This window comes from Octopus sinensis, linkage group LG13 (genome assembly GCF_006345805.1).
Source record: "Octopus sinensis linkage group LG13, ASM634580v1, whole genome shotgun sequence".
NCBI classification, from domain to species: domain Eukaryota; kingdom Metazoa; phylum Mollusca; class Cephalopoda; order Octopoda; family Octopodidae; genus Octopus; species Octopus sinensis.
In genome coordinates, this window is record NC_043009.1 from 25414332 (window position 1) to 25439870 (window position 25539).

General features: G+C 36.1%; 2 protein-coding genes across 2 annotated transcripts in view; one reads left to right on the forward strand and one right to left on the reverse strand.

The window, feature by feature from the left end:
* The window catches only part of LOC115218658 (periodic tryptophan protein 2 homolog), a 103473-nt gene that overhangs the window by 675 nt on the left and 77259 nt on the right, over window positions 1-25539 (forward strand). The window lies entirely within an intron of this gene.
* On the reverse strand, window positions 10785-25298 carry LOC115218659 (V-type proton ATPase 16 kDa proteolipid subunit). The gene is made up of 3 exons (XM_029788586.2): window positions 24918-25298; window positions 14272-14455; window positions 10785-12368 (listed from the first exon to the last, which is right to left on the reverse strand). Exons 1-3 carry the CDS (start codon window positions 24991-24993, stop codon window positions 12161-12163), a joined length of 468 nt encoding a protein of 155 aa, XP_029644446.1. The 5' UTR covers window positions 24994-25298; the 3' UTR covers window positions 10785-12160.

Genomic DNA, 25539 nt, shown 5'->3' on the forward strand with positions numbered 1-25539 from the left:
GACATTAGATGGTATAACTGGTATGCGAGGAAAGAAGACAGAGTCACGTTTGCCACAACCAGTGAGAATATTTGCCTCAATGCAATTCGACATAGGTCTGTGCACAATTAGTGTTGCCTCCCGTGAACCATTTACTTTCATTTTATGGGACAAACAAGCACACAAACGGACAGAATCTCTCTTTTATATATATAGATATATACATATCGTGGTCGCTTGACCAGCCAGGCTATCAGATGTTGTTACACATCGCTAGTCACATGCTTTTTAGACTTCAAATGATGTCACCCCATAGGCTAGGTATGCAGGTCAACATTCCTCCTTGGTTGAAAGAGGGACTGGAGCAATGATGTGTATTGCTCAAGAACACAAAACACTGCCCAGCCACTGAATTGAACCCACAATCTAGTGATTGCAACAGCCTAACCACTAGGCCATGCACTTATCTATGTATGTACACAAACACACACACATATAAATATACCAGGTGCTGGTGGCATGTAAAAAGTACCATTCAAGTGTGATCGATGCCAGTGCCGCCTGACTGGCCCCTATGCCAGTGGCATGTAAAAAGCACCCACTACATTCTCAGAGTGGTTGGCATTAGGAAGGACATCCAGCTGTAGAAACATTAGAGTCTGATGCAGCCTCCTGGCTTGCCAGTCCTCAGTCACACCGTCCAACCCATGCCAGCATGGAAAGCGGATGTTAAAAGATGACGATGATAATGTGTATTCCCAAATTTAAAATTATTCTGCTTGGAAATAACTGAGTGTTGGTGACAAGAAGGGCATCTTGGACATGGAATATCTGCTTCTACTAATTTCATCTGATCCATGCTAGCATCAAAAGGTGGATGTTAAAATGCTGCTGATGACATACAGACATCTATACACATCCCCACTCTCTCTCTCTCTCTCTCTATATATATATATACATATGTATATGTGCGTGTATGCATGTATACATGTGTATGTATATATATATACATATATAAATGTATGCGTGTATATATATATGTATATTTATACATACACATATTTGTTTATATAATAATTTTCGACAGGAGAATGTGAAAACAAATATGGTTTGCCTGATACATTTATTAAATTTTTGTTTACCAAATTATCTTCATTGACAGATCAGGACAGATATCAAGTGTTTCCACAACAAGCCATGCCTATGCTTTAATATTTGTGTATGTAAGGCAGCGAGCTGGCATAATTGTTAGCATGCCGGGTGAAATGCTTAGTGGTATTTTGTCTGTCTTTATGTTGTGAGTTCAAATTCCACCGAGGTCAACTTTGCCTTTCATCCTTTCGGGGTCAATTAAATAAGTACCAGTTACGCACTGGAGTTGATATAATCGACTTAATCCATTTGTCTGTCTTTGTTTGTCCCCTCTGAGTGTAGCCCCTTGTGGGCAGTAAAGAAATAGGTATTTTCGTCTGTCTTTACGTTGAGTTCAAATTCTGCTGAGGTCAACTTTGCCTTTCATCCTTTCAGGGTCGATAAATTAAGCACCAGTTGCGTACTGGGGTCAATCTAATCGACTGCCCTCCCCTCTCCCCAAATTTTGGGCCTTGTACCTAGAGTATAAAAAATATTCATGTATGTGTGTGTGTGTATGCATGTTCATTGGTGAAGCAGAAGCTCACCCTTTCTTTATTATCCTACATTCATACCTTTTATGTCCAGTTTTTAAAACATGTAAATAACCATCACCTACATACATGTGTCTTCATCATCATTTAACATCTTCTTTTTCATGACTGCACGGGTCGGAGGGAATTATTTGAGGCAGATGCCCCACCTGTTTCCAAGCAAGGTATTGCTTCCCCATGATCAGGTTATACCATAACTAACGTTCTCAAAGAAGTTTGGTAACAGATAGCACTGCCTGCATGATAGAGACACTCATTTATGACTAGCATGTGAAGTGAAGCAAAGAAACAGTCACACACGTAGACACACACACATATGAGGCACTTCTTTCAGTTTGCATCTAAATCCATTCACAAGGCTTTGGTAGGTCTGGGGCTGTTGTAGAAGACACTTGCCCAAGGTGCCATGCAGTGGGACTGAACCTAGAATTAAATGGTTGGGAAATAAACTTATTTCCACATAGCCATGCTATTCCTGTGTACATATCTATCTGTCTATTTATTTATGTGCACACATATATGTGTGTGTGTCTATGTATATATATAGTCAATAATATTGTCTAAAAGTTTGGTGTGTGGTAAAGTAACATTTTTTTACTGAACCCTAATTATATAACGTAATGTTTATATATATATATATATATATATACATACATATATATATATATACATACATACTCTCTTTTACTTGTTTAGTCATTTGACTGTGGCCATGCTGGAGCACCGCCTTTAGTCGAGCAAATTGACCCCAGGACTTATTCTTTATAAGCCTAGTACTTATTCTATCGGTCTCTTTTGCTGAACCACTAAGTTACAGGGACGTAAACACACCAGCATCGGTTGTCAAGCGATGTTGGGGAGACAAACACAGACACGCAAACATATACACTCACACATACATATACATGTATACCACGGGCTTCTTTCAGTTTCCGTCTACCAAATCCACACACAAGGCTTTCGTCGGCCCGAAGCTATAGTAGAAGAGACTTGCCCAAGGTGCCACACAATGGGACTGAACCTGGAACCATGTGGTTGGTAAGCAAGCTACTTACTCGTATGCCTATATATGTAAAAACCATGCCAAAACTGACCTTGCCTGTGCTGGTGCCATGTAAAAAGTACTCAGTCCAATCATGCAGGGTGGTTGGTGTAAGGAAGGGTATCCAGCTTTATAAACCAGGCCAAAACAGCCACAGAAGCCTGGTGTAGTCTTCTGCCTGGCCAGCTCCTGTCAAACCGTCCAACCCATGCCAGCATGAAAGCTGGACGTTAAATGATGATGAAAACGATATACATATATATTTATATACAATGAGCTTCTTTTAGTTTCTGTCTACCAAATCGACTCACAAGGCTTTGACCGGTCTGGAACTGTAGAAAATGACACTTGCTAAGATACCACACAGCCATGCTTGTAGGAGCACTCCATCGGTTACGACGAGTGTCTCATCTGATCCGATCAACGGAACAACCTGCTCATGAAATTAACGTGCATATGACTGAGCAATCCACAGACACACGTACCCCTAACGTAGTTCTCAGGGAGATTCAGTGTGACAAGGCAGGCCCTTTGAAATACAGGTACAACTCATTTTTGCCAGCCGAGTGGACTGGAGCAACGTAAAATAAAGTGTCTTGCTCAAGGACACAACGCATCGCCGGGAATCAAACTCACAACCTTACAATCATGAGCTGAATGCCCCAACCACTAAGCCATGCTTGTATCTTTGGTACAACAAAATAAACACCAGGAGAAAATTGAGGTTGACCTAACTGGCTCAACCCCTCCCTCTTTCCAGTGACAGGGTGTGACTCTGTGGTTACAGTATTCTGCTCCCAATCATAAGGTCATGTGTTCAATTCCTGGCTGAGCATTATGTCCTTGAGCAAGATGCTTTACTTCACACTGCTCCAGTCCATTCAGCTAACAAAAGCAAGTAGTACCTGAAATTCATAGGGTCAGTTTTGTCACACTGAACCTCCCTGAGGACTATGTTAAGGGTACATGCGTCTGAGGACTGCTCAGCCACTTGCACATTAATTTCACAAGCAGGATATTCTGTTGATCAGATCAACTGGAACACTCGTTATCGTAACTGACGGAGCGCCTGAATAGAAAATATAATACCAGTCATATACTGTGGTTGACTTAATTTACTCTCAAATTTGTGAGATTCTGTTCATGTTAGAAATCAATATTATGAACAACATTAAAGTCCAATATTACAGGCGACATTAAAATTCTTTCTGAAAGTCCAGTGAAGAACATGAAACAACTCATGACACAGTATCAGATAGCGTGCAGTAAGGCCATACTTCCCTCCAGCCATTGAAATTCATTTCATCTTCCAGATCAATAATACATTTGAAGTCTTTATAACATCTTTAATCCAAAGAAAGATCACAAGAAGAGAAAATCACTATCAAATTTAAACAGCAAAATCATGAGGGAATTGAGATGCAGGTAAGGTCAAATGGCATAGCAACTTGCACCAAAATATTTCTCCACCTCAACCAGCTACCAAAAACTTAGGTGGTTACTATAGTTGTTGATGTTTCACCCCCCAATGGTCCAAATTTACTAGACATTCCAGCCATGGCCATCACAAAACGGTGTGTAATGCATTGCTAGATGCAGTGTTTTTCAATTTTGGTTAAGACAGCATGTGAGTTGAGGAAGGCTTGGCTACTATTTCTACCAGGTTTAGTAACACTAGTGACTAATTACTTGAATGGCCAATGCTATCTGAGAAATAACTAAAGAAAAATATAGATATTTTCTTTTTAATTTCCAAAATGTTGCATATTTGCAATGATGTGGTTATGTCGTTCAATTTCATGGTCATTTGCATAAATCATCATTCTATGTTCACTTTCTATGCTGGCATGGGTTGGATGGCTTGAGAGAAACTGGCAAGTCAGAGGACTGTACCAAGCTCCACTGTATGTTTTGGCATGGTTTTTACAGCTGGATACCCATTCTAATGCCAACCACTTTACAGAGCGGATTCGGTGCTTTTTATGTGTAGCCAGCACCGGCTCACCAAAAATTACAATTGATATTTTCTGCTTCCGCAATATTTTTTCCATATCTCCTATAGGAATGGTTTTCATATCCACCACCAAAAGTATCTGATTGTTGCTCTATAAAGAGACATTTGAGGGAATGTGTGAAAAAAAAAAAGAAAAAATCTAAAAAATTGTCTCATGTAAAAAGTGTCATGGAAGGTGACTCTGCTTCTCACAGCACAAAAAGGTTTTTTCCTTTTTCCAAAACTGCTTTCTGCACTTAATGGTAATAAAACTTTGAGCAGATATATCTGCTTTCCACATTCAAAGGGTTACAGACACTTGAACATGCGATACACAGGACCTGTGACATACACTGAGCTATAAGTTATATAAAAGGTAAAAAAATGGAAATCCATCAGAAATATGTTCAGACTATCATAGAACAGTAGAATTCCTTTCAGAAATTGGTTGTAGGAGTTAGTATTATAAAATTTACTTAACCTTTTAGTATTCAGATTCCTGTCAAATGTATTGCTTATTTATTCACATTTTTCCTTAATTAAGCATTATCACATAGCTTCAAGATTTCAATGATGTTATTGTTTATTTTTAGATTGACATTGTAGGGTAGGTGCAAGAAGCAAGATCTGATCAATTTGAGCATGAAAAAGGGAGAATAATTTAGGTTGGACATGGCCAGATCAAATGCCAAAGGTTTAAATATTGATGATAGTTGTAAAGTAAACATCTGGTACATGCAGACATTGACCCTTTTTTGACACCAAACCTTCCATGAAAATATCATGCAAATGTATGTTCTAAACTGCAGTTTAATGAGGGAGGAGTTATTTTAATAAATTCACCATATTCTTCATTGTTTTCAAAATTAATTGAAACAAAAGCAGCATATGCTAATGCAAGGGGTTAAATTTCAGGCTTACTGTTACTTTAACCCTTTAGACTTCCGATTACTCTGCCAAATGTAATGCTTAGCTATTCACATAGTTTTGAATTAATGAATTGTGTCATAGCTTTTAGATTTGGATGATGTTCTTATCTATTTTTAGAATGGTAGGGTAGGTGTGAGATGTTAGATCAGGCCAGTTTGAACATAAAGCAGGAAGCAAATTTCAGTCGGATATGGCTCCTTCAAATGCTAATGGGTTAAGTAGAATGGAAAACTGGCAGAAAAATCAGACCAAATGTATTGCCCTTCCATCATTAAGGAAATGAATGGAAACGGTAGTAGTAAAATATTGCAGTTGCTTTAACCCATTACCATTCAGATTATTTAATCAAATGTAATGCTTAGATATTCTCCATCTGGAATTAATCATGCATTAACTTTTAGGAGTGAGATTTTGATGATGTGATTGTTTATTTTTAGAATAACATTTTAGGGTAGGTGTGAGAAGCTGCATTTGGCCACTTTGAAAATAAAACAGGTAGAATATCTTGGGTTGGAAATGGTGTTTAAATGCTAAACGGTTAATATTTTATAACTAAACAAGCAAGCATGTGCATTTTCTGCAATGATTTGATAAGCGGTGCCAAGTTTTACAATTCTGTAAATAATAATGTTTTTTTTACAAATGACTTAAGATAGTCTAATGTTGGGGCATATTAACTACTTACATTTGATGAAATGTGGCTGTATAACAATGAAAATATTATTTAAATAGAAAAGGGTTTAGATCATATAGCTGACTGCAGTACCAAAAATTTTTTCAAAGTTGAGTCTGTTTTTCAGGTGTTGTACTAAAACAAAGAGCAACAAGACTGCCTATCCCAGTTTTGTTTTTCTCTCATGCAAAACTTAAAAGGCTAATGATGTCCCATGAACCAGGATGTTACAAAAGGAAGACCCTCCCACCCACACATAGGTGTACATTACACACTTGGAAAAGGATGAGGTTATAGAAGACAATGGGACTGAAGCTGGAGCCATGTAGATGGGAAGCAAGCTCCTTATCACACAGCCACTCCTGCACTTATATATAGATATATATCTCAATCATTCAAGGCAGTGCCACAGTATGAGCACAATCCAATGACTGAAACAAGATAGGTTATCACTGGGATTTGAAATCAGAAGTCAAAATCTAAACCTGTTACCAGTTGTCAATGAAAAAAAAATTTTTTTTTCTTTAATAGCTCTCTTACTAATCATGGAGGTCAGTGAAACTATCCAAAAGACAATACAGCAATTATTTCACTGATATTAAAAGTGTTTCAAGACATTTGTTTTAATAGCCTTGGCCTCTATCATCATTCTTTTAACATCTATTTCCCCATGTTTGCATGGGTCAGATGGAATTCTTTGAAGTAAATTATCAAGTCATCACTTCTTTCCAAACTAGGTAATATTTCCTTATGGTTGGGCATGCTGTCACAGAAAATTGGAAACAAATTACACCACTTGTATAATGGTAATACTCACTTAACCTTTTTAGCATTCCGATTATTCTGTTAAAAGTAATGCTTATGTATTCACACCATTTTGAATCAACCATGCATGGACTTATAGCAGTGAGAGTTAGATGATGTGGTTGTTTATTCTTAGAAAAACATTGTAGGGTAAGCATGAGAGGTCACATGCGACTAGCTTGAATTTAAAAACAAGCAGAATATTTTAGCCCGATATAGCTGGTTTAAACAACAAGCACATGACATCAAGATAAAGAGTCACATGTGCACACACACACACACACACACACCCAAATGGGCTTTTAGTTTCCATCACCAAATCCACTTACAGGGCTTGTGTAGGTCTTATAAGACCTAAACGCCTTTCCTAATACCAATCATTTTATAGCATGTACTGGTGTTTCTTTGTGCTAGCAGCACTAGCAAGTTACCATACAGCTTGCAAGAACAAGAACTCTTACGGTGCCTAGCCTTTACATACATGTACACATACACACTATATAATCACATGTGAGCATCTTTGGTGATATAAAAGAAAGACCATCTACAATGTGCTACTCCTAAAATAAATTTCATCAGTTCTGCTGTGAATAGAAATGTTTCTTATCCAACTAAAAATAAACAGCAAGCAAGCTATGAAAATATATGCAAGAACAGACATTTAAATAGGTTTGAGAGCAGAAATTGCTTTCCAATGCACAAATCGAAAAGGATCAGTTTTCCATCGAATATGTATTTAGAACAAAGGTTATCCTATACAGAGCACAAAACGAACAGCCTTGTCAGGCAGCAAATGAACATATGCTGGCATGCAGGAATAACCCCTTGCACAGATAAAGATGAAAGCTTGCTTCGTACAGTCATGAGCCCTGCTACAACTCCCTATTCAAAACCATTCCTGAAGGCACAGATGAGGGAGGGTGAAGGAGAAGCAAAGAAAACACAAAAAAAAAAAAAACAGTACATCCTGTAAAATGGTTGGCATTAAGATGAGGACCAGTAGTAGAAACCATGGCAAAACAGACAATTGCAACCTGGTGCAGCTCTCCAGCTTCCATCAAATCCACACCAGCATGGAAAACAAGTTAAATGACTGAATAACAATTCAGAAGATAAGAGGATGGTATAATGAGTTTCAGAGAAGAAAAGCTATTACGACTAACAGAAACAAAGCATTTGGAAAGAGAAGCAGGTGACATCCTAAAGGTTTTGATAGAAGGAATAAAAATGCAAGAGATACCAACTTAAAATGCTGGATTAATCCATATAATGCCCATAAAAAAAAATCTAAGCTTTTGCAATCTGGAAGAGGACAGTCTGCAACTGTTAGCTATGGGTGTTGACTGCCTACTGAATATTTCGTATGCTCAGTCAAAATGCTTGCCGGTGAGTTTATATCTAGACAAGTAGGAGCAGGTTTTGCATTGCAAAAACACAGCCAGAGGTGTATATATGGGTTAACAAGATTTGTACAGAGAAAGAATTTAATACAATGTTTGTTATTGAAGATATGTTTGATAAAAACTCCCATGTTGATGAAAAATATCACAATATATAGAAAAAAAATTATAATTTTAAGAGAAATAAAGAGCAGAGACTATGCATGAATTTGAAAAGAGATTTTTAAACTTAGCCAATTAACTACTTCCTAGAGTGAGATCATCATCATCATCATCATCATATTCACACAAACTCACAAACACCTGACACTCATGACTTTACAATTTTATATTCAACTGTGTGAAAAGATATTTGGGTTAAAAAAAATTTATGAAGTGTCCATTTCAGCTGGGAATAAATATAATCAAGTAGCTTTCAATAATAGTAGAATGGAGTAACTGAAAGTATAGTCCTCTAGAGTATGGGTGGACTAGTGGGAGCTCCCTGGAAATAGCCAACAGCTTTTATTTACTCAGACAGCAGAAAAAGGAGACATTCTGAAATGACAGTTGTTAGAGTTAAGAAGAAAAAAAGAGGGGGGGGGGTTTTAACCCTTTGGTATTCAAATTATTCTGTTAAATGTAATGCGTTTTCACTCAAATTGTTTTGAATTAATCATACATTATCTCATAGCTTTGAAATCTCAATGATGTGAATATTTATTTTTAGAATGTCAATGTAGGTTAAGTGTGAGAGGCTAGATATGGCTAGTTCAAATATAAAACATGTAGAATATTTGGGCCGGTTTAAACACTAAAGGTTTAAAAAAAAAATTTCAATGAGCTATTAGTTCTGCTAGCAAGAGGGAGACTATCTCACCAAGTGAAGGGTAGATTTTTATGATGCTTGTTTATGAAGTGTGATACTGCATCGTAGCAAAAAGAGACATTGTTGGATGCAGAAATGTGAAAAGCTAGAAAGAATGGAGCTGAATGTGTGCCTGTTACAAGAAGTGTAATGTGTGAATTCATGAAAGTGCTCGAGAGTGAAACTGGGAGTAAGCTAAATTTGCTGTCTTGTGATGCTTTCGGAGGATGAAGTTTGGTTAAAGTGTCGAAGTGACGCAAATCGGAGGAACCAGCAGAAGAGTAAGAAATGGTAAAAAGCTGATCTCGGGGTTTGGAACACCATGAAGAAAATGAGTGACCACAACATGATATATATATATATATAATTAGACATGTTAAACAAATACAAGCAGATGTTAAGTGGATTTCAGTCAAGGTTAGTTTGCTGCACCCAATCATTTCTCATGCTCATGTCTATTTTCCTTGCTAATATGAGCTTGGAGATTTATCTTAAACATGATTTCTATGGCTGGATGCTTTTCCTGTTGCCAAACCTTAACTATTTTTTTTTCTAATTAAGGGATGTCTATTCCATGTCTTCAAAAGTACAGAGCAATTGGACCTAATGCAAACATCAACATTAATCCACATGGAATACACAAACATTGATATAAATTTGCACGCGTGCGCACACACAATGGGCTTTTTGCAGTTTCTGTCAACTAAATTCCCTCACATGGTATTAGCTAACCTGGGGATAGATTACAAGATGCTTACGCAAGATGCCATAATATAGAACTGAACCCAGAATCAAGTGGCTGTAAAAGTCAACTGCATGGCCAACCACTATCTTTAAACTATTGATTGTGAAAGGATTCAAGCTGAAAAGTGTGCGTGTGTAGTTCATGTCATAATTTAGACACTTAAGTGGATGCAAAATAACTTTCTATCTGTAGGACTCAAAGCCCAACGCTATAAATAATGTAAATATTGGGTTGAAGAGCTCTTTGGATAGAGAGCATTGGTAGCATTTGGTTTTCAATCCATAAGAGTTAACTCAATGTTTACCGCTGTTATTTATGGCTTTATCGATTTTGAGTTCTACAGATAAAAACAAAAAAAAAAATTGGATAAATAAGTGTAATAAAATTATTTCCTCTCCAAGAGGGAGAATCATTTTTAAGTACAACACTTCACCATGAAAAGACTTGTTTAATTAAAATTATAATCAACAACATATTGGTATGAAGAACATGACCACAAGCAGGAAAAATGTTTATTTGTTACATGGAAAAAAACCCAAAAAATAGACAATAACATTGAATCACAAGAATACATATGAGAAAGAGGAAGAACGTGTATTCTCATACAAGAACTTCACCAATCTATGGTAATCAACATCACCAATCTCAAAGATTGGTTTGGAAAAAAAAAAAAAAATTTTGTTTCCTTTATTAAACCAACAGGCTAAGTTGGGGGCTAAGAACAACCTACCTATATGGAATGTCCAGAGCGAAAATTTTTAAAGTGATTCAACAAATTTTTTTTCTCTTGTCTTCATAATTTCATTCAACAGGTAAAATGTTTCCAGGTAATTTTGGAAAGCATCTTACAAAAATAGAAGGATTAAAAAAAAAAAACCAACAAACATAAAAACAAAACAACACTTCATATGTATATGTCAACATACTTTAAAACTATACTGGGACCTGCAAGTGTTACATTTTATTCAACATACACCTGGTACCGTTTTCTGGAAATAAGTCTGGTATACATATGGCTCTATGTGGGCTAAATGACCGTTTCTGCATCTGTAGGAAACGTGAGCGAGCAGAAGGAGGAGAAAGAAGAGGAGCTGGAGGAAGAATGGCACAACAATACTGGTAACAGCCCTTTGCAAGCTATAAGGGGAATGGGGTGGGATGGCTGCAAGCCTTAGAGACTTCAAGAAAGAAAATGGGGATTAGGGGAAAAAAAAAAGGAGAGAGAAAGTGATGTTGGTGGCAAAAACAACAACAACAAGACCACCAAAGGAAAATTATGGAATAATTAATGGAATAGGTCATTGATGAATGACAACTAGGAATCAAGCCTCAACACCACTACCTCCTCCTCCTCCTCCACTACCACCACCACCATCCACATCAACCTCCTTACAGCCCAACACAATTACAGAATGCAATATACAATTATTTTGTCCACAACTATTAGACTTTCTACAGCATTAAATGGTCAACCTCTAATATTTCAGGAAGAAAAAAAAAAGGGGGAGGAGAAGTGGAGGAAAAAAAAAAGACCAGTAAATTTTTTAAATATACAAGGAAAGACCCATACACGCCCACATGCATGCACACAGACATTCATGTATGTATATGTATGTAAATAATACACTTTTTTTTTGTTTCTTTTTGCACACAAGTCACTTTAAAAAATTCCTGATCTATCACATCTGACACAATGAGCCTTAAGATTTGTTTAATGAGTACGGTGGAAGGAGTAGTAAGTGTCTTTACAACATTCAAACTGTACACCTGTATTTGCCTACACAGCCAGCATATAACAACTCTTCATTCAAAATAGTTTATTTCTGCCTGCTTTATCCTCATTATCGATCATCCAGTTTCCACCTGGCGATGACACCAAGGTAGAAATAATGAAATTAGACATTCAATTAGAACTTTTTTTTTGGTATTTTTTTCTTTTTTTTAAATTAGAGTTTTCTATTTCCTTTCCTTCAGATTATTACTGTTTCCACCGTACCCTCTAAATTATTTTAAAATTTTCTTTATTTTTTTGTCTTCTTTTAACAGCAACCATTAGCAAGCCTCATTCACGTGTTGAAAGAATCAACGCAACAATCAATCCGTAGAGTCCCAATACTTCAGCAAAAATGAGAATAAGAATCATTCCGACAAACAACCTGGGTTGTTGAGCTGTTCCTCGCACGCCAGCATCTCCAACTATGCCAATAGCAAACCCAGCAGCTAATCCACTCAAACCGACACTTAGACCAGCACCTAAATGAACAAAAGCCCTGAAAAACGAAAGAACAAAAAAAATGTTAAAAAAAATTTACACTTACACCACCAAAATCTTTTAAATGTGTCATATTGCAAGAAATGATTTTACAGAAAGGAAAAGAAAAAAAGAAAAACATTTGCCACTGTCTGAGATAACATTCAAAACCATGTCCAAAATTGTGAAAGAAAAAGCTTCGGTTTTAGTGTGAAGCTCTGATAATATTTCCATAAGCAAAATGGGAACGTCTATCACCTGACCTGTTTGAGAGCTGACTATATTAAAATGGCAGTGTGTGCATGTGCAAATGTGTGTATGAGTGTGCGCATACGCAAATGTGTGTATGAGTGTGCCCGTACGTAAATGTGTACGAGTGCGTGCAAATATGTGCATGCTAGCAAGCGTATATTCAAGCATGCGTGTGTGTGAGTGCAAATGTGTATGCGAGCGTGCATGCATGAGTGCTTGTAAATGTGTGTGTGCAAAACATTTTGTCAGTGGATGAAAAGACTAATCCCACCAGTTTCCTATCCTCACCAAGTAGGCTGGTCAGCCAGAGTATTTTGCATAAGAAAGCTTAAACAAACAAAGAAACTATTCAAATGTGTTATATGCTAATTTATTCTGAAACAGGGTAAGCTGAATTGGCTTTTGTTTATCAAAAATGGAAACAGCTCAGATTCATGTGACTTAGTGAAATAAAATTATCTGTTACAGCAGCCTTACGAACCAGAAGCAACATATGTAACAGGTCTCTAAGAATATAAAACTAGGACTACAACTTTGACCCACTAAGAATTGAATTCTGTCACTGCTCCGAAGTCCATATTTGTAATGTAACCCTATTCTCAAGAGCAAGGATAAAATACCAGATGCTCTTGTAATGGTTTTTTTTTAAAGCTAAAACTGTTCTGCTTAGTTATCTTAAATAGCAAATAGGTACAAGCTCTGCAAATGGCAGTGTAGCCCACCCACAATTCAGTATATTTTCTTTTGGCAAATTAGATGACTGCATTAGCCATTTTATTACCATATTTGTTGATATACAATGCTTTTGTTTCACTTTCTAAAAATATCAAAAGGTTTAATAAAGTAACCTCATCAAATTTTGATGGAAGATTTTAATTTAAGTTACTTGCATCAAAGATTCAAGGGTTGCCTGATGAGCAATTGTGGGCTGTTCATGACTGACCTTAACGATAAACCTCAAATGGTATTTACACTGTCTCTAAATAAGTGAAAACAGAAGATTGGTGCTAAAGTCATGAACCCAAATTCTGAAAGAGCTAAGCATTTTTTTGATAATGGTTTAATGAAAAACAGCAGCAGCACATTACAAGATGTGCCTGATTCAGAGAGACCCTTTGGGCTGGTGACAAGTTATTCTTAGACAGGAAGTCTAATCTCAATGTTTGCAACAATGCTATCCTCAAGAATTACTTAGTTTACATTAATCAGCCTTGATGGTTAAAATAGTTAATCTTTTTGATGCCAACCAACCCAAGGCTACCTATGTGTCTCTGATACAAATTTCCTGTTTTAAAACAATGTACATTAAAGCTTTCCATTGAACTTCCATGTTAATTTAGGTTCTAAATATCAGTTTTATAACGACAGTTTATTTACTAAATTCTTCATTACTTTCAAGATTAAGTGAAATGTAAGCTGTGTATTTTAACAAATATGGTAACAAAAGGATTAAAAAAAAAAGAAAAAAGATTTTCGCCTCAAATACAATGCAAACACACCAGCAATTAGTGAAAACAATTACAGAAGAATGATAATTTTGGATTACTAACTTTTCCCTTGCTAGAAATTTAGAAAACCAAAGATAAAATCTAAGGGTAGTTGTGGTATATGTCTTTGCAATAATTTTCAATACAACAAACTATAAGGAAAAGAGAAAATAAAAAACTTACTTGAACAGCTTGTAGCCCTGTTTGATATTGTTAGCAATAAGGACAGCCACAACCAAACCATAAATGGCAAGGATACCAGCCATGACAACTGGAATGATGGATTTCATAATCAACTCTGGACGCATGACAGACATGGCTGCAATACCTGTGCCGGACTTGGCTGTGCCATAGGCAGCACCAAGTGCTGTAGAAGGAAAATAAAAAAAATTGTTAAAACAAGTGAAAATTACCTGTCAACACAAAATAAAGCTTGCTGTAAGCCAATAAAATACCCTTAAACCACAAATTAGTAATGTATTATATATTCACTAAATGAAATAAAGAAAACAACATCATTTAGATTTGAAATTTGATATGCGACATCAGATCCAACTGTTGCAGAAATTCTAATCAATTCATCTTGAAGATTATGGATGATAATTTCAAAATCAATCCCAAAAGAAACGAAAAAGTAAAGAAATAAAATTGAAATACATTAATTAAAAGACAGAATTAGGTTGCAGAAAATTTTATCTTTCAATAAGAAAGCTAATGGCTTTGTTAAGGCATTGATTAACAGCAGGGAGATTTAAAAAAAAACAAGGTTGAAAATGGTAATGGGAAGAGACCTGACATTTAAGGAGAGGTGTTAGCATGAGGTATTTGAAATGATTGAAAAACCATAACAGTTGCAAATATTAATTTTTTTTTTTTAATGTGACCCTTTCAAATTTGACGATATTGAGGGCCAATGTTAAGAATGCTTTTTTTTTCTTTTTATAAAGTTTCAGCAATCACTTAAGTACAAAGAATCCTTCAACCCAGCTTACCAAGAAATTGAACTCAACGATCAAAATAACTGATTACCAGCAACAAATCAGGTTTAAAATGAGAACAATTTATTAATATTCTATAAGACAATTTAAACAGTTATCATAACATGTAGGTTTTGTCATTAATTATATATAACATTTTGTCTAACATAATTCTGGTATCAAAAAAGTTTTAAAACAACGTATAAAAAAAAAGGTTAAGATACTGTAAAAGTTGAGCCACCAATTTAGAGTCAAATCTTGATATGAATTGTACCTGCTCCCCATATCTAAACTTGATATAAGCTCTGTCCTAAGTCACACTCTCTGCTTTCTTTTCTTCGGAAAAAACCCAAGTATAAAATAATGCGACTCAAGTAAATATACTGATTTTTAAATGTAACTGCGTTCCAGTGAAAGGGGTAGCACAATTCGGTTTTTATAAAAACCGCCAAGATTTGATCGACCAAACTCTAGTATCAAATTAACAATATCAACAATCAGATCAAATACAATATATAAACAGTCTTCATGTAACCACTATTCATTAAAAAATTTTTAAATGCGGAAGAAACCCGCGAAAAAGCTACTTAAAAGTTTCATCATATTAAAAAGCTTACAATCACGTGATTGCAAGCTTTTTAATATGTACGTGTGGATTCACTATCACACAACGGGAATTCCCATAAAAATATTGAAAACTTCAGCTCAGCTTAATCATTTAATAATCAACTAAACTTATTTCACAAGAATGAGCCGAAACGTAGATCTAAACACCAAGTTAACCCTATAATCAAATGACGTTCCGACCGTGACCGTCAACTTTTATTCAGACAACTATACAAACTCCATCTATATTGTCCCATATGTGCTTCCCTTTAAGAAAATGCAGTGTGAATTGGCTGCAATTTCTAGCAAATTACTCGACCACAGAAACACCTCCGCCTGCAAGTCGCCGAATTAGCTGAGCTGTAGTGACGTGGGGAGGGGGAATATAAAGAAAAGCAACCATTTAAATTTTTAATTGTCAATTACGATTCTTTATCAATTACAAAATAAAAAAACAATGGGGAATGAAAAGGGAAACGGGCGAGACACTTGCAGCCAAATAACTATTTTTAACAATTTCCAAATTTACGACTTATTAAAAGCGACAAGCTGGCAGAATCGTTGGCGTATCGGATAAAAGTGTTTAGCGGTATTTTTTACAGTTCTCGACGTTCCGAGTTCAAATCGTGCTGTAGTCGACTTTTGCCTTTCATCCTTTCAAAGTCGATAAAATAAAGTACCAGAGAAGCTTTGGGGGTCAATGTAACCGACTCGCCCTCTACTTCCCTCCTTCCACTCAAAAATGTTGTCTTTGTGCCAAAATTTGAAAGTTATTGCGTTCCAACTATTTGTTCGCAATATTATAAGTGTGTGTAATTTATCCCGGAACTTGATCAATGCTAATGTAAATATATAACAGTAAAATTTAATAGACATAATTTGCTGTTATAATTTTTTCAGATTCTAGTAAATTATCTATGAAAAAAAAAATTGAAACCAAACCCATATTTGATTTAAATAAATATTTGCAAGTTAACCTACTGAAACTACTTTAAACAAAATGTGAAGAATAAAAGGTTCAAAGTTGAACAAATTATAATAAGAACGACAACAGCCTAACGAAGAACAACGAATATAAACAGTGAAACATTGTGAACACAATTTTAATTTCCATAAATTACAGGTAGAATTATTAGTTAAATGAGAGAGAGGAATCAATAGCTGACCCCATAGAACAGAAAGAGCCCACGCTGTTATTAATAGAAAGAAAATCGTATCATGTACATCGGGGGTCCAAAACCACAGGGCAGCACAGAAAGAATACATTTAAAATTTTTATTTCTGTGTTATTTATTGACTAAAGCAATGATGTATTATATACGCAATATTTATTTATCATATATGTAATAACTAAATTTATATCATTTATTTACTTGGTGTTTTGTTATACGCGTGATTGCCCCTGTCCGTGGTATAGAAAAGGTTGGGGACCGCTGACAAGAGATTGTGAGAAGACCCTCAACGGAACGACAGGTTCTAAGAATCTTTCCTGCTTGTGACACGTCTGCATAATGTATTTCGCCATTAATACCCTAACTTCCAAGCAAAAATAAGGGTCAATTATCAAAACAGAGTTAATCTTTACTGACACCCCACCTACTGTTACGTAATATATGCAGAACCTTCCTCGGCAAAAAACACTGAATTTTTCTTTTCTTTCAAGTTTTTATTTCGATATATTTATACACCCTGCCTTTTCAACTTTTATCCTAGGGAATAAATGTACTCTTTGTGAAGAATCGCTGCTGGAAAGACTGGTAAGAACAGTAGTTGTTACATCGAGGAACTCTTTAAACGATTTCCTCAAGCTACTGAACCCCTATCTAAATTTTATGGACTCCACCCACCCATTATCACAACAAACAAAACAAATACAGTCTTTTGAAAAATGAAGACAATATTTTCTTTTTTATTGAAAGAATTAAACGATCATAATGGATTTCAGAATTTTTCAGACGCGATGGGTTAGAAAAAACAGGTCAAACCCTGTCTGAGAAAAGTCCATGAGACACCATTACAGGAATAAAATCTTAAGTGATCACAAGAAATCTTTATGTGAAATGACCAATAACATATGCTAACATATAAGTTTAAATTGTAACCCCCCCCCACACACACATGTGATCGTGACCGACCAGACAATCGGAAGTTGTTATACATCGCTGGTCACAATGCGCTTTACATCCACTTAGCTTTCTAATGATGCCACCGCGTATGTACGTCAAATTGTAATAAAACAATTTAACATTAAACTGAAGAAAAATCAATACCTTTATTTTAAGAGTACATAGCTTATCAAATCTTTACAAGGTGGGTGACAGTGAGTTCGAAGTTTCGGCCTGCTAACCTTCATTTCACACAAACACACACACACATGAATATTAAAAAGAAAGGACTTTTACTAATTCAGTTTTATTGATTAAGAATGTGGTACACGTCTAAGATGTTTAGAATATGCCACAGCCAAAACATTCTTTCAAAATCAGACATTGATATTAATTCAATCTGAACTTTTCGGAACCTCCATCGAAACCCGAAGGGAGTTTTAGATGTGTTAGTAACCCAAAAGAGTTAAAGACACGTCTTCTAGAACCAAAGAAACAACGAAAAAGAATTGCATTACTGATTCTGGAAAGAAAAACGATGAAGGAAGAAAGTATTTATAATAAATCTATCAGTGAAGAAGAGAGGAAACTGGCCTCCTGAAATTTAGGTCGATCATAAACAGAACCTCTAAATATCGATTTGTTAATGAGAAATGATGAGATCAGGGAAAGGAGAAGAAACAGGAGTTGCGACATTTATAACCCTCTCTCTATCCACTTAACAAACATTACTCGTCCGAAGTGAAGCAACCGGGAGCTAAATTTAGAATCACATTGGAAAAAAAAAAAGAGAAAACAAACCAACCAGATGCCAGACGAAACCACACTAAACTGCATAGCCATACTTGAATATATGTAAAAATAAAATATTAGGTTTTTAATAAGGAGACGTTAAAAGAGAGATTAACTTGGCCTGCCAGAAATAACAGCTAAATCTACCTGAAGTGACATATTTCAAAGGAATATATTAGATAATATACGACTGAAAAAGCTGCCAGATGAAATCAGGGGCTGACATGGAATCGGTCAACAGGTACATTTTTAACAAATTGACCACCACAGCATGTATGAGCAGCATATTTTCGAGAAGCGGGCCGCATGCGACATGGTTCATCATCATGCGAGCCGCACGACTACTAAAAAAAAAAACCAAGGTAACTTTTTGCTTGGCATTCAGAATGTTCAGTGGACCACATTCTGCTCATGACTGATCTATAGTAATTTCTTACTGATTTAAACATTTAAAAATTACACACCAATAAAAAAAAATCCATCTTTAAAAATAACCATAAACACCCGAAAATTAAATAAGTCAGAAATAGATTACGTCACATCTGTTATAAAGATAAAAAAAAACAATCTCATCTTCAAGAGTATTTGATAGCTACCCCCAAAATCTCATGACTAGTACACAATAACATCATATGATCTCATTTGTCATATGAATAATGAGGTTCAGTTGTATAATAAAACAAGGATTGGCAAACGAAACGGATGTTTGCACTAAAATTTTATCCCAAAAGAAAAGGTGCGGTGACGAATATCCCATGACATTCCATCCCCCTATTGGAAAAGTACTACTTTCCAAAGGTTTCCCTTACTAAAAGCACAAGACCTCTTTAAAAAAAACCCAGACAAGTGAATTAAGAATAAAATGGCCAACACAGGTTGTTGGGGGTAGAGATTTATGAATTTTCTCTATCTCCCTGATTACGTAAAACCTCTCACAAGACTTGTATAGAGAGGGCAATATCCTCGACTCCACCGCCGTAGATATAACGATAACAATCTATGTTGTCATTGTGTGTGTACTTTAAGTTTGGTACTTCACCGTTCAACCTTTGCTATTTCACCCCGAAAAGTTAGTACTTTGACCACGTTTATCTTAAGAATTGACCTTGTGTTTCAAGAAGGACGGCTGCCGAAAAATCGAACATGAAAGACCAGATACTTTGTAGTGCACCTGCCCTCATTAACCGAGATGTGCCCAAAATTTCAGCGATAAATATAAGCCACTGAAGCTCGACTTCAAGCCAACAAGGGAACCTCGACCTACTAGAAAGAGCTTGCCAAATCGACAATACATCCATCATATAAGACAGACACACCGAATAATGTAGTATCAGACATTAAATCTGGGAGAGAGAAAAAAAAAAGTGGTATTGTCGTGGCTGGAACGCCTTTGATAAATCTGCTAGAGGGGTTAAACTATCATTTCGAAATGAGATTAAGATTAGTAGTGGTAGGCCAACGAAAATAAACTGTCCGAAACTTGAATATTTCCTCTCTCGGCAAACCTTCTCAAACAACACTTAAGATTAGATTGTTAATAGTTACAAAGTACAAAATAAATAGGTTTTATTTAAAGTAAATAAAGTGCTGCTATAAACGAAGATATGAATTTAGGTGTGCCATCATTGAAATATATACAGAGAGAGGAGTGAAGATAGATCGACATTTTACGTATGCTAAAAATCCAGTGTTTCTCTTCCGAGTTGAGAGCATGTCGACTGGCCTTCACCTTTGCTTCAACTTTTCATTTATATCTACAAATAATTCTTTCTCGCCAGACACAAATGCCTGAATCAGTTTTTTTCTTTTTTTCATGTGGTGGTAGTGGGTGTTAGTCGATAACCATCGATCCTCAGTACTCGACTGGTATTTCATTTTATCGACTTCGAAAAAAAGAGGAGAGACGACGTTTTAACCTCGGCGGGAGTTGAACTCTAAACGGAAAACGCCGTAACTAAATTCCGCAAAGATCCGTATACGATGTCCTAACAATTCTGCTTATCCACCACCCTTCATACATCGATTAATAAATATATATCACTTAGATACTATTGTAGAAAAATATAGTAAGTCCGTAGTCGAGCAAGAATATTCTGGTCGACCTGTTTTCGGAACATCCCATTGTTTCACTCGACTGTAAAATATTCTTCGGAAGTGAATGAACGTGACAGGTCTCCGTTCCGGCGGTGTCAGCTAAAATATTAAGAATCTTAAGATGCCTGTGCGAGAAACCAATCTCAATACATCAACACGTAACAGCAACCATCTCCAGTGGTTGTGACAGTAGCACACAGCTGAGCACGATAAGAGAGAGAGAACCTGTAGCTAGCTACTGGGCGAAGCAGCCACAAGATTAAAAATCACCCACCTACCCTCATATCTTACTTCATTTATAGTATTTACAGTAGTCCAACTAATATATTAAATATATTAAACGAAGGGCGAACGAAAGGGAGTCAATAGATAGGAAGAAAGCTGTGGAACAGAAAACATTCGTTCCAAAGAGAATCGACGAAAGAGCGGAAAGAGAGAGAGAGAAAGAGTGTGTGCGTGAGAGAGAAAAAGAGTGTCTTCACGTGACTTATTAGTATGCCGAATCCCATATATACCCCAGCACCTCACTGGATACTAAGAGAAGATTATCACCGACCTCAACATACATTCATTTATAGTAAAAATTTAAGATCCCAATATTTATTTTAACGTCTGTTAAGGAATCTACGAGCTTATAAAATATTCTGTTCCGTTATGGAAGTATTTATATGTGAGATTTTTAGACGTTTCTTGTCTATGAGAACTAGAAACCTATAGATACTAGGCAAGCCAGGAATCAGACAGGGGACTATCTGAAATATAACACTTTTAAAGGGTTATACTGGAGAGAAAACCGCGAATGATCTGTATGTGTGTGTGTGTCCCTGCACACACTCGCACACATACAGGGCCGAGTGCAAAACAATGGATTAAAACAGTGGTGGTGGTGTGTGTGTGTGTAGTGATAAAAAATGGTACGAAACCGATTCTGTCCGAGAGAGTATGAGGAGATGAGTGTGTGGAATGGAAATTAAACAGAGACGAGCATTTATAAAATTATGACGTACTTCCAATTAGAGAGATAAGTAAATGAAAATTAAGGGATCGGGGTAAGGGGCGGGGATGGTTTATACATTTAAAATATTCCTGCCTTGTTTTAATCAAGAAATATTTACACACACACACAAACTTCAGGACAGCTATAATTTAGAACCAAAAAATAACTTAAGGGTAACGATGTTGAAAATTATAACAGGTGTGTGAAACGAGAAGAAAAATATGTTCTAATTAAATATACGATCGACAGAGAGAGGACTGCCAATGAGTGGGCGTGTGGTTTAGGCTTTGAGAGAGAGAGATGTATATATGTAAAATATATTGTTGAATAATTTGAGATTCTTCAAACTCACAAGACAGGCGAACGGTTTCTTTGTCTTCAACCCTTTCCCTCTGTGCCTCATTTCTTGAAAAAAACCAAAAAACCTACTACCCCATATATATTTAAAATGCTTTCCAGCCTGTCAACATATATATTTCAAATACAATCACTCTGCTCTCTTCAACTTATGGCGTGACTCGACACTTATTCTACCATAATTACACATTATCAGAATTCAAGTTAAAAGAAAATAAGACACGTCAATTAAACGGCGTATCTCATCACTCGAACACGAAAAATAATTACTTAACAGTCCTGCTATACATACGCACGTGTGTGTAGAATATAAAATAACCATATTTTACTTATTAAAACCCAACTGCATAATATATGCAGATATTACAAGCTAAAAATATACCTCGTCTTGTACATGTGTAGACACTTTGGAAATAAAGCGCCTCGCTACCACTACACACACCTTATTATATAATATCTCCATACAATACGCTTGAGTGTATAATGTCTATATCTTCATATTAAACGAATATATATTAAATACACCAGCGTAAATGTAAGGGGGTGTTTCTCAATTTTATTTGCTTAAAGTGTTTCCCATCACTCCTGTAAACACTTTTCCGAAAGGTATTGGACTAACCAGTATGGAAAGCACCATAAGAGTGTGTATAGGTTTAAAACTTTCAGATTATACACATACACAAAGTATGTCAAACAAAACCGCAATTAATACCTTAATTACAGTTAAACGGAAACAGACTACAACTGGTTAAGCACAGAGGTGTGACTGTAATCAGGAAAGGGTACGGTTTTTGACAAGACCCACCGCCCTTCCTCGGCAACAAATTAACGTCTTAAATAAGGGTAGAAGAGCAAAAAAAGATCACATTAGGACACAAAAACCAAAGATAAAAATTAACCCTACACATCTCATAACTTTGTAGACAGAAAGATCTGTGTGTGCGAGTGGTTGTATAAGAATGATTATGTCTCAAAAGGAGGAAGAGATGAAGCGGCTTGGATTGAACAATAAAATGGATTCGGTGCCTTGTACTAGTAATTCTGGATTTAAATCTTGCCGGTATTCCGATGAAATGAACACCAGTAAGACACTGGGAATTGGTATGACAGTAACTACTGCCCCTCCCTCAAGAAACAAAAATAATTGGGCCTCGCGCCTACGCATATGTACACACACACACACACACACATATATATATATAGTTGTCCTCGCTTTTATGGTCTTAAAATTCGAATTGACGAAAGAAAATACATGGACGAGAGAAAATTCTACACTCATATAGACATGTGTGAGTGTGTGTATAAGGTATCCTAGGAGTAAAAGCGCAGTCAAAAGACCAATTTGAATTTAGGACCGTAAAAGCGAGTGTATATATGTAAATTATTCAGGTAGCTATTCGCAATTTACAACTCTCCGTCACTTTAGTTACGACTATACTTACATACACAAATCATATATATATATAATGCACAAAGTGGAATGAAAGAAAAAGATCATCAAGAGATATATTGTGTGATAATTGGAACAGCTATTATTTTCTGAACGTCAGATATAATTAAAATATTGTCAAGTCGTATCTTTGCTGTTCTATCAAACCACCTTAGCGGTGTAGTTTCTTTCCACCCTTCGGTCAGCAGCCCTTGTCGAAGAAACATTATTATTAACAGGTATTTCCAACCATGACTAACCATATCGTCTTTGATACATCTAAAACTACATTCTTTGAAGTTATCTGGCTTTCTTTCTTTTTTGTATTTTTCTTACGTTCTAAGAGAGTGGAATGTGATATGAGGGATATTTGATTACCGTTTCCAGCAAAGCTGGACGACCAGTAATAATAGTGACAGCAACAGCATTGGTTGTAATAATAATATTAATAATTGTCGGTGCCGATAAACAAGGAACGGCCAATCATTTATTTATGTTGATGAGTTTAGTTTCTAGAATGGAAACTGACACAGATTGATGTAGGCGGTGGCGGCTACAGTAATAGTAGCAACAACAATGATTTTTATAACATAGGCACAAGGTCACATCTCGGTGAATAGCGGTGGAGGTGGTGGATAATAGAGAGACTATAGTTATAGATATGTATTGATCACCAATACTAGATTGTTACTAATTTCACTGACCCCAAACAGGATGTGTGTGTGTGTGAACAGGGCAATGTCGACTGAAGTGAAAACGTTTAATCAACCTCAGGTTAGCCTTGACTGAGTGGACAAAATCAAACTTATGCCCCCCCCCAAAAGCCGTTCCAGTCGTGACGACAATGCCTCAATTTTTTTCCCCTTGAAATAATACAAATTTAGTTCTAGGCTACCTAATTCAAGGTAGTCGTTTTGTTGGCACGGTATGATTTCGCTGCCGTTTCTAAGCTAGTCCACATTACTTGACAGGTGGAACTCCCATGTCAATCCCACACATTCATCCCATGACGAAGGGCGAACCAACGGAGTCGACCTAAGCTGGATTCGATCTCAAAATGCAAATGACATTAACTGAAGTTGAACATAAAACAAAATATTATTAATATTAATAGTTAAAACAGTATGATTTCGGCAACAAGCCCTGTAAATTTGATGGTGGGGGTGTCAGTCGATATTATCGACCCCAGTACTAGACTGGTACTTTATTTTATCAACCCCAGAGGGATGAAAGGCAAAGTTGACCACAACAGGATTCGAACTCAAAACGTAAAGGGACGTAATAAATGATAGGGAACTCGGATCACATTAAATTATTATAATTTAAGGGCTAAAATAACATTAATAATACTGATCATAGTAATATAAAAAATCAGGACAAAACATTTGAAGCAAAGAAGAAAATTATAATGTAAGTATAGAATATTATTAAAGGATATAATTATATAGAATATATGCGTGTTTAAAACTTACCACTAAATACCATTGCTGATGTGGCACCCATTACACCAAAAAACGGCGCATAAATTGGAGCATCTTCGCTAGCCATGATGTGTGAGTAATTAAGGTTTCAACGATGAACGGGTATATATATATGTATATCTATTGATTATATATCGATAGAGTGCTAACTATATATATATATAGTAATTATATATATATAGTAAGGTAAGTAATCTGACGATGAATGAACAGGGGTTGTTATAATAAACCTCTGGCTGTGGTGAAGGTAGCAAGAGACAGGGCAGGGCTGGGCAGGTTCTCTTCAGAGACCAACAACTAAATTGGGAAATATCAAAGACACACGCAAAAATGGCGCAGTAGTCATATGATTGTGTTGGTTGGACATGAATTACAACAAATAAAGCATTTTCATTGGTCGGTTATAACCAACCAGAATCACGTTAACCAATCTGGTCGATGTTAACCAATCAGAATCAGTCTTGTTCTGAAATATACATACACTTCCGTTTCCGCTTTTATTTTGCTCTCCCATTTCTGTCTTTCTTTCTTTCCTTCTTTCATTTTTGTCTCTTTCTCTTTTCCTCTTCGTAAGTTTCAAAAAAAAGAAGGGGGAAAAAAAGAAAATAAGAAC